We start from the raw sequence: 11,335 nt of genomic DNA, 5'->3' as shown, positions 1-11,335 counted from the left end.
ACTAGGCATAAATCCAAACTGATTCTTCGAAACAGACACGACCCTCCTCAGCCTTTGCTCAACCACTCTCTCCCAAATCTTCATAGTGTGACTCAACAACTTAATACCCCTATAGAAGCAAGTATTAAATTAAATTTTGCAAACATTTATGACAATCCTAGGCAAGAAATCCTTTTGAAGATTGATTTGTATATCTAGCCACTACTTTCTATGTTAGCAAGGACCCATATTCGTATGCTTGAGTCTCTTAGAATGGAAAAAATAATGTTTGGAGCGTCACTCTCATAAATGGGACTTGTAATGCGTGAATTCAAATTTAATGAAACCCTAATGCGGATGTTGAACGTCGAGCAAGAAACCAAGAAAAAATTGAGAGAACAAAAAGATAGGAGCTCCTAGAGAAGAACAAAAAAAAAAATTGCTAAAATAGAAGGGCTGGTATAAATTGGCTTATTTTAATTTTTGCACTATTCAACAATTTGATCATGTTTTGAATGTTTCTTTCAATTTTGAATTAATTAAACATGGAAAACGTTATTAAAAAAATGCAAAACTCAACACAAATCACATCTTATCTTATGTAAAATGTAAACAACTCCATAATTAACTGCTCACCTAACCTTCCTAACTTCTTCAATCAACTAATCCACAATTAAGTATTTTCTTAATTATAATAAAGAATTTCATGACCAAAATCCTCTTTAATCAACCAATGGACCAACACTTATGCCCACTTGTGGACTTCCAATCACCGATATGAGTTGCAGTGAGATGACTGAAATTCTTTCGCCGATCCTTAGAAGTGAATTTTTTTTTTTCAGAGATGTCGGCTCTAGAACTGAGTCCTGCACAGCGTGAATGTGTATTTATTTACTCGGATTACAATATGAATGCTAAACACCAGGCCGAGAAAAAGCATCAACCCAACCCGACCCCACAAGCAACCAACAGAAAAAAAATATTTAAAAGCTTACACACGTTAACTAAAAGTCTAAGATATCGGATGATGGCATTAGGTTTAAGCTTATTTTTGTATTAAGAAATATAATTATAGCATTATTATTCTTAATCCATTTACCAACTTTGAAATAATAACTTGTGCGCGTTATGTATAAGGTTGAAAAGAGGAAGAGCCCAATTAACCAACCACATTGAATTTATAATACTCCTATGTAGTGTTCACTATAGTTCCACAAAATTATTTTCATCCTTTAAAACAGTGATCTCCAGATTACGGTGATAGTTGACTTTTCATAACCAATAAATTCTCAAGGGAAGTAAGTCGCGTTTGAAACTCAGTGCCCGTTATGCCCTTCTCCAGATTTTTGTTAGCGATAAGAATAGAACTCGACGGTAGTGAAAATCAACTCTTATCGATGGTTGAATATAAAATAAAATATAAAAACCTTAGAATCGTTATCGATTGTATAAAAAAGTTGCAACGATTTAGCAAAATAACGTGGAATTAAAATAAACTTGGTGAACAAGCTCGTTAAAGGCATGATTTTAATAAGAGAATCTTTATACACAAGTCAACTAACAATGAGATATAAGCAAAGTACATTTTCTCCAACGAATAATAACAAAACTAATCATAGAATTGACAAATTCAAATATCAATTCCAAATATAATAAAGTATGTAGTCATATTTCTGGAGAGTAGATGTACTAGTGTTATCAAGGCTTATAATAAATATATATAGACGATTTGTTGGGGCTTTAAGCGCAATGCACAAATAAAGTGTGAGATTTAATGAAGAAAGGCACAAATAGAGGTATAATGTACTAACATGGATTGTGGTGCAGTGGTGAAACTGCTCCACTCTTAACCAGAGGTCTCGGGTTCGAGCCCTGGGTATGGAGAAAATCCTGTTGGGAGCGATACCACCATAATGAGCCCTGCAACGTGCGATCCGAATTAGTCGGGGCTCCAATGCGGGTAGCGGACACCGGATGAGAAACAACGAAAAAAAAAAGAAGACAAAATGTAGATATAAGTATGTGTCATCCAAGACTAGCAATGATTAGCACAAACAATAAACATATAGACAAAGAAATTGAAAGCAAATTACGATAAAGTGAAATATCAACTGTTTAGTTGTCTTCGGGATTACACAGAGTCAAGAAAAAAGTACCGTCTTACAGACTGGATGACGACACTGTAAGCGCATGCTACGCAAGGGTAACAAGCATTCAACATGTTTCACACCTCACTTTGAGGCATAAGCGCGCCTTTAATAACACTGGATATAAAATTGCACAATATAAGCACCTTGACACTACCCACTATTAGCAGCAATACTATGAAAATTCTTCGATGATCATTTTAACTGCTACGATTTATAGGCATAGTCGATCACGGATGAAATACAAATGAATGAGTAGGGCTTTGATGCCCGACAATCAATTTAACCACTTATCGGCTCACACTGTTTCACATGTCACAAAAAAAAAAAAATGGGGAAAGGTTTTGTTACCGGGCGCTATTCGTTACACTGACAACGAACACCACGAGTTATTGCATTGGAGAAGGCAAGGCAGCAACTCCAAGTTCTGCTCCTGCTTAGACTGCTGCCAAGGCAAATAAGTGCCGCGGCATAATCTTTGCGTTGTACCAATTACACTAACGCGACAATCAAATCCATGCAAAGGTGCGAAATTTGTCTGCAGAACAAGAAAGTATTCATTTTTTACGCGCAGGATTTGTCTGCGGAACAAGAAAATAGTCATTTCTATTGAAAACAATACCTTTGTCCTTCAGAAGAGCCAGCACCACCATGGACCAATTTACTGTTGAGGAACCTTATGAATTTGCTCCTTCACGAGTAATGAGAAGAGATTAAGCTCCCGTCCAGGTTGAAGCTGTAAACAGGATACGACCTTTCCATCCTTGGAGTAGCCAATGACCGTCTACATCAATTATGAAATCCTTGTGGTGGTACGCCTTTACCCGATCTTTTGCAATCCTCAAGATCTCCTCGTTCAAAGGAAGCTGCTTAAAACCAGCCCTTGTATTTCGCACCTGCCATTGTTTATATGTTTCTGGTCTCTCAATCCTCTCAGCAGATTCGCACGCAATAACATTCATTGCTTCCCGGCCAAATATCAACTTCTCAACCAGCAATCTCTCAGGAATTTCACGGGGAATATTAGCTTCAAGCATATCAAAAATTGACGAGTAATGAAAAAGTGCCTCCCGGAATCGTGTGATAAAGAAGGGAGCATTATAAGCACCGTTGACGATCCCCTGAACGTAAACATCCGGATTTAACTTCCGGATGAAATTCAATACAATATCTCTTGGACTATTTATCACCACAGACTCGTCGAGTAGATTCCTGAACCGATTCATGCAGTTCACTACAAGAACCTCGCCCTTCTGGATCTTGAGATCCTCCACTTTAATTGTCTCCCACTTTTGTGCTATAGCTATGAACTCAAATGGAACGTTGAAACTCTCAGCATAATCGGCTAACCTCTTTCCGGTTTCCTCAACCCTCTCTGCTGGTCGGAAACCGGGATTCGGAAAATCTATCCCAGTTATACGGAGCTTGGGAGGTCCACCAGGTCTACGAGAGAGACGTTGTATGAAGCAAGGCCACTGGAAGCCGTACATGATACCGTAATCTATAACATGTACTGTTGATGCCGTTTCAGCTGCATTCATAATTGTCTTGTTTGAGAAGAAATTAGAGAGCTTTCTAAAAGGGCAGGCAGCAAGATATAGCTGGTAAGCTTTCAAGATATCAGCTGCTGATGTAGGCATGGAAATAAGAGCGGTATAAATCTGAGTACCCGAACCCGCCATCCGTGCCTCAAGACCATCTGCAAAATAATGGGCCAGCCTCTGCATCCCATCGCCGGTTGGAGAAGAATTCTGCCTAATCTGCTTTAGAAACTCATTTGCTGTCCTTCGATCATCTGCGGCAACAGCTTGTGCACAAAGTGTCAAGATTGTTCTTAAGTCTACTGCACCTCTTTTACCCCCCGGTTTCTTTCCACGGGACTTCCTACCGTTAGATCCCTTTGGAAGGCTGTCCTCTGGAGCGTGTTTACTTGATAATGTCTGCCAGGACTCACGAAGAGCAGATTCATTTTTCCCTCCACTGCATAGCAACACTTTATCAAACAAATCTGAACGAACAGGTGATTCAGAGGAAACTGCAGACTGCTTGTTACTTCTCTTTTCCATAACATCAAAATCATCATGATGATAGTTTTTCTTCCTTCTTGACCCTTCAGGAGATTTCTGCTTCCCACGATTCTCCACTGCATCTTTTCCATTTTCATTATCCTCCTTTACCACTACATTATACCTTACATCGAGAAGCAAACTATTGCCTGTAGGAAGGAACTTACTTGCTTCCTCGACGCCCTTCTTAAACTGCATGATCGACTCACTATCACTAAATATGTCCGGAATATGAATTGAGCTCACAGGAGAATCCACATGTGCATCAGTGACAGTTCCGGAGCTACTTGATGAACTATGCGATGACTGAGAAGTCGAAGCAAAAGCAGAATCAACTGGAAATTGTTGATTATGTGAAGAGTCAGTATCACCAGGATCAGGATTCCAATTTGGACATAGTAAGCCATCAGTAACATCACTTCCACAGCTATAATAATTACTACTAGAGTCCAAAACGCAGTGTCCCACATCCTGACCTAAATCGAGAATTTTCTCATTGGGGGACGGAGGGTACTTCTCTCCAATAACTTCATAAAACGATCTCTCAGCAGCTTGAAGAGCTGCAGATTCTTGAAACATACATGCCTTCTCTTCAATATTCTCTTCCATAAGCATTTGACTGATATACTTAAGCACTGCATCACTAAAGTCATAATCCTCATGAGAGTTATCTATAGCTGATGGAACTACATCGTCGGGTTTCAGATCAGGTTGAAACTGTGGAACAGCAACACGATTACGTTCAACTAAGGCATCACTAACTCTAAGATTGTTCATCAGATTCAGATCTTGAAAGAATGAGTTAGCATCGTCCTTTAATTGAATTGCAGATGTGGTATCATACAACCCCATATAGTTTCTACTATCCATGACCATTTATTCTGCAAGAAAACAAGAACCCAAATCCCCAAAACACGTCAACACAAAATCTTTACCAATTATAGAAGTGGCACCCAAAACAAGAAGATTACTCAAAACAGTACCACAACAAAATAATATGACAAAGTAAAAGAAACAACAGATCTCAAAACAGCACACTAGCACTATAAAAACACCCTGTTGTTTTAGCACAAAAAATTGAAACAACGGACAGAAACACATTATTACATGACATAATTTTGTTTTTACTAGAAATGGTAATCAAGTTTTAGCATAAAAATGAGATCTTGGCCAACAAGTACCTAACAAAAAGCAAAACTAATGCTAGGAGTGTCTACTTGTCTAAAAAATCAATAATTACAACGACTAATCATTCAATCAAGGATAAGTAATGGAGTTTTAGCATAAAAAAGAAATCTTGGTTACAAATAACTAAGAAGAAACGCAACTAACACCATCCATGTCAGTTTCTCTAAAAAGGGTGTATACAAAATCAATATTTACAAACGCTAATCATTCAATTAATCTAAATCAATTGAAAAATCAAGATTAACAAAACATCCTTTTATTTTAGCACAAAAAAATTGAAACAATAGATAGAAACACATTATTATATGACACCCTTTTGTTTATACTCTTCTTTTTTGATAACGGTGGGGTTCGCCCTAGCTTTCGTGCACCTCCACTAAATCCACACGATAACTGCCACCTCCTTTTGCTTATACTCGAAATGGGGATTGAGTTTTAGCATAAAAATGAAATCTTGGTCCACAAAATCAATAAGAAAAACAGAACTAATGCTAAGGGTGCATACTTAGTCTAAAAAATCAATAATTATAGAGACTAATCATTCAATCAAGGATAATCTAAATCAACTAAAAATTCAAGATTTCTCAAAATGGCACACTTTCGGCATAAAAATGAAATCTTGGTCCACAAAGCACTTAATAATTTCAAATCCCAGCCGAGACAAAAAAAACACTAGGTAATTCTACACATATGTCCTAGCCTTGGTGGACAGAATTTCCTGATATCTATAGCTAGTGGGGAGGTGACACGTATGCCGTGGACTTAGTCTAGGTGCACAAAAGCTAGTCCAAACAACACGGATATATATATTTTTTTAAAAAAAAAAAAGCAGAACTAATGCTAAGGGTGTACTTAATCTAATAAATCAAAAATTACAAAAACTAATCATTCAATCAAGGATAATTACCTTTTGAGTTTTACCATAAAAATGAAATATTGGTAGACAAAATCACTAAAGAAAAAGCAGAACTAACACTATGGGTGTATACATAATCTAATAGATCAAGAATTACAAAGACTGATAATTCAATCAAGGATAATTAATCTAAATCAACTGAAAATTCAAGCTTATTTAAAACAATAAACAGAAGAAAAGAAAAAAAAAATTATTACATGACACCCTTTTGAGTTTTAGCATAAAATGAAATATTGGTAGACAAAATCACTAAAGAAAAAAGCAGAACTAATGCTAAGGGTGTATACATAATCTAATAAATCAATAATTACAACGACTACTCATTCAATCAAGGATAATTAATCTAAATCAATTGAAAATTCAAGATTACTTAAAACAATAATCAGAAAAGAAAAAGCAGAACTAATGCTGAGGGTGTACACATAATCTAATAAATCAATAATTACAAAGAGTAATAATTGAATTAAGCGTAAATTAATGTAAATCTTGATATAGTTAAAATAATTATAATAATAATAATTATAAATGATGAAGATAAAGGAGAAGTACCTGTGATTCATATAAATCTGAGATGGATAAAGAGGAAGAGAATGAGAATGAGAATGGCGGTGGTGAAATCACTTTATGTGCAACTTGCTTTTTCAGTTGATATTTAAATAGGTAGATACACTGACAAGATTTTGAGAGATACACGGAAGATCTCAGCCGTTGAAATGTACAAAATCTAAATGGTGGGGTGGGGTGAGTGTGTGAGTGGGGGTAGGGGGGGTGACGAGTGGCGGGGGACGGGGGAGTTGATGGAGTTGCTTGGTAGCTTCCTATTAGGGAGGGGTCGTTTGGTAGAACAGATAAAGAATAACTGATTTCGAAATTAATTTTAGGATGAGCGTAATCGGATGTTTAGTGGGAGAATTCATTGCAGAATTAGTTATCTCGAGATTGTAACTTCCTTTTGAACGAGGGGTCGTTTGGTGCAATAGATAAATGATAACTAATTTCGAGATTAATTTTAGGATGAACGTGATTCTTTGTTTAGGTAGGATAACTCACTGCAGAATTAGTTATCTCCAAATTGTAGTTTCCTTTTGAACGAGGGGTCGTTTGATACAATAGATAAATGATAATTAATTTCGAGACTAATTTTAGGGTGAACGTACTCTGTGTTTAGGTGGGATAACTCATTGAAGAATTAGTTATCTTGAGATTGTAGCTTTCTTTTGAACGAGGGGTCGTTTGGTACAATAGATAAATGATAATTAATTTCGAAATTAATTTTAGGATGAACGTGATTCTTTGTTTAGGTGGTATAATTGATTGCAGAATTAGTTATCTCCAGATTGTAGCTTCCTTTTGAATGAGGGGTCGTTTGGTATAACAGATAAAAGGATAACTGATTTCGAGGTTAATTTTAGGATGGCGTGATTCTATGTTTGGTTGGGATAACTCATGCAGAATAGTTATTCGAGATTGTAGCTTCCTTTTGAACGAGGGTTCATTTGGTAAACAGATAAAAGGATAACTGATTTCGAGATTAATTTTATGATTAGGTGATTTTATGTTTGATTGGAATAAAATGCATGGGATTGACTCGTTGCAGGATAAGTTACTCTGAGATTGTAGTACTATTATTTTTATCTCATCTTAAGATGAAATGATTAATCCCAAAATAATTAATTCTGAAATAACTTGTTTCTAATCAAACGACCACTAAATCTTGAAATAGTGAATTCTTTATTTTTTTTTAATATAGGGGAAGGGATATAGGCGCGGAATCATGCTCTCATGATAAGGTATAAGGGCATAAAATATAAATGTCTTTTAATTTTGTTTTTTGTTGGCATTTTAGTGTTTTAATTCTGAGTGTACACAAATAGATCACGTGCACCATACGCGGCAAAGCTCACACAATTTGACAAGTATAATTCATGCATCTCACACGATTTGTCATGTAAGCATTCCAACTTTGAGAGTGCATATCTAAACATCTTAACTTGGTCTCAATTGACAACTAAAACATTTCAACTAGTCCTCATTGTGTCTGGTGGACATCCGACACTTCAATGACACACAAATTTTAAAGATGTCAAAATAATCATTTTATAACCTAAAATGTTCAACTGTTACAATAGAGATAAACTAAGATATATCTATATGTTCGTACTAAAATTGAAGTATTTACTTGCTATCGAGCAATTCTTCCCACAAAAGGCAATTTTTTTTCTTTCCATACCAAAATAGAACAGTTGAGTAGGGACTTATGACCAAGGTGCTTGCAAGCTTAGCAAGGGCGGATTCAAAGTGGCAGCTGGTAGTTTTCGAAAACTCAGTAATTTCATGCTAATCTTATACTGTATATTGAGATATTTAATATATATATATATATAAGAACTATAAGTCGGAAACTTATAAATGATCTTTGTCATTGATCTATTGGCACAAAAGGAGTATACTAAAGCTTTGTTGACCTCTTGATTGTGGCAGAAAAGGAGTACACTTCATCTTCATCTTCAATATACTTACTACTCTACATCTCTATGCTTATCATATTTTTTATAGTATTTATCTAGATTATATATAAATTCGTTTAAATAATGTATGTTGTTTATCTATCGAAAACAAAAAACAAGTAAAAAAAATCAGTTATACTCTCTCCTTCCCTTTTCACTTGCTACAAATTTTTTTTTAGAAATCAAGCGATATAAATTTTGATAAATATTTTAAGATGATTTTTTTGTCATATTGATATGAGAAAAAATGCAATTTATTGTACTTTTTCTATTATTTTTGAATATCTAAATTTTGTTTTTAAAATGTTGAATCAACCTAATCTAATTTAGCTTTAAAAACTAGTTAAATTAACTATAAAAAAGTGAAACGTGATAACTATTTTGAAACGAATGAACTATTAATTTTATGGTACACACCCTAAAGATATTTCTCTTTAAGTTTAATTAGTTTCGATTTTAATCCTAATTTTTGTGTGTAATTGCTGTATTCCTTCAAATGTTGTTTTATACATTTTATTTATTTGGAATATTTTTGAAGCACACAAAATCAGGTGGTAGTTGTTTTTGGAAAATTGAAATAAGCATATGCAAAATACAACCAATTTTGGCTCAATAAAACAATATTTATGTGTTTCCACAGTTGAAATTGGCAACATCAATTAAATGAGACAAAATAGTTATTCTAAATTATTAGTATTATTTTTTTATACATTTACTTGTTTGTCTTTTGCAATTATAAGGTCCTAGTACATTATTGTTATTACTTTGTGATCTCATAAGTCATAATGTGTACATCAAATTTTATCTTTGGGTGATTGTTTTAATACCCGCATTACTAATATTTACGTAATTATATTCTCATTTTTATTCACTTAAAATTTGAATACGTCAAATGTTAATGTCTCACTCGTTTAGATACAATGAGATAATCATCAAAGGTGACTAAGGGATTAATTTGATTTGCTCTTCTTCTTCAAACACATTTTACATGGCGTTAGAATTTTGTTCAGATAACGTATTCACAAACTAAAAGATAATAGATAAATAATGTTATGTAGACAGTTGCAAAGTCAGATATTTCACTTAAAATATATACAATGTAATTTTTAAATAAAGTGGTATCAATCGACACCTTTGAACAAAGATGATTTACATAAATATGCATATTATTTCCTGTAGATTAATGTTTAATACATAATAAGGTATCATATAATAACGTATACTGATATTATTTATTTATGTGCCCAAAGCAAATTAGTAACCAAACAATGTACAAAATAATTATAATATTAATTTTACATCATAATTAATTCCTTGTGCTTTTTTTTTTTTTTTTTTTTTCTAAAAAGAAGAAGATAATTTCACATGCTAACCAAACAAACTAGCACTAATAAAGTGTATAAGAATAATACAAAATATGATGTGTTAGTAATGCTTGTATTAGTAATACTAGTGTTAGCTATACTTACATTAGTTATGCATGTTTTTTTCTTATGCAGTATTTGATTTGATGTGTTAAAAATAACATGAATTAAATAATTTCTTAAAAAAAAAGTTAACAAAAATATACTCCATATATATGTTAGAAAGAATGTGAATTTTTTTTTTAAGGATAATAGTGTCTTTAATTATGTTAATGCATGTATTGGATTCATTGTATTGCTAATATTATGGATTTTGAGGTATTAGTAATACACACCTTAATACACAATAGAGTATATAACTAATACAAACATTAGTTATACATAGGGTAAAAATATATACCAAATAAGGTATTAGTAATACACATTAAACTAATATATACATTAATTTTATAATACACTCTACCAAACGACTCCTGAGTGTTTTACACTTGAATTTATCGTTTTATCATAATGTGTGGTTCCTATTTCGATTCGCATTTTATTTAATTATATAACAAATTAAAATAATTTGGTTTTTGATGCCACGTAATCAAAAGCCACTTTCTTATATACTGTCACTTTCTTTATATAAAATCCAAATACTAGAGGACAAAAATGCTAAACAAAAAATTTGATAAGATAGTGAAATTTTGATGTCCTGTCCAACCATTGTAGGCTGTAGCACAAGACAAGAGAATCTCCTCCATATGGTCCATTATCTATGACCCTATACTATATGCTAAATAAGTTTTTAAATCAATTGACCTAAAATATAATTCTCTAATTATTCTTACTAGTTAGTATATTATAATAAGTGAATTAAATATTACTCCCTACATTTCATAATAAATAAATTGTTAAATTTTGACACATAAATTAAGAAAAAAGCATTAAAAATATAAATTTAACACAATTTTTCATTTTTAGCCCCCAAAAAGAAAAAACTGACCTTATAATACCTTTTCAAAAGTTAATTGATTGTCAAATTATAAGGGTAAATTTGAAAAAAAAATTAATGATTCACTTATTTTAAAACACCAATAAATACCCCAACAATTCACTTATTCCGAAACGGAGAGAGTTCTAATGTTGCTAGGTCGAAGTGGTTCGTAAAGAGGAGATGTATAGA

At 33.4% G+C, this 11,335-nt stretch overlaps 1 protein-coding gene across 4 annotated transcripts; it reads right to left on the bottom strand.

The window, feature by feature from the left end:
- Positions 1-554: 554 nt before the first annotated feature.
- On the bottom strand, positions 555-6,982 carry LOC107870193 (scarecrow-like protein 14). 4 transcript variants are annotated; one of them, XM_047412448.1, is made up of 5 exons: positions 6,846-6,982; positions 2,749-5,073; positions 2,478-2,664; positions 1,791-2,243; positions 555-845 (listed from the first exon to the last, which is right to left on the bottom strand). In XM_047412448.1, the coding sequence occupies exon 2, from the start codon at positions 5,066-5,068 to the stop codon at positions 2,840-2,842; it is 2,229 nt and encodes a 742-aa protein (XP_047268404.1). In that variant the 5' UTR covers positions 5,069-5,073; positions 6,846-6,982; the 3' UTR covers positions 555-845; positions 1,791-2,243; positions 2,478-2,664; positions 2,749-2,839. The 4 variants fall into 4 exon arrangements, with proteins under 4 accessions (XP_047268404.1, XP_016572124.1, XP_047268405.1 ...); XM_016716638.2 differs by having other exon boundaries at positions 1,791-1,899; XM_047412449.1 differs by lacking the exon at positions 1,791-2,243.
- Positions 6,983-11,335: the final 4,353 nt, after the last annotated feature.

The sequence above is a fragment of the Capsicum annuum genome, chromosome 5 (genome assembly GCF_002878395.1).
Source record: "Capsicum annuum cultivar UCD-10X-F1 chromosome 5, UCD10Xv1.1, whole genome shotgun sequence".
Taxonomy (NCBI): domain Eukaryota; kingdom Viridiplantae; phylum Streptophyta; class Magnoliopsida; order Solanales; family Solanaceae; genus Capsicum; species Capsicum annuum.
The sequence above is the reverse complement of the archived record's forward strand: the minus strand, read 5'-3'. Positions and strand labels throughout refer to the sequence as shown.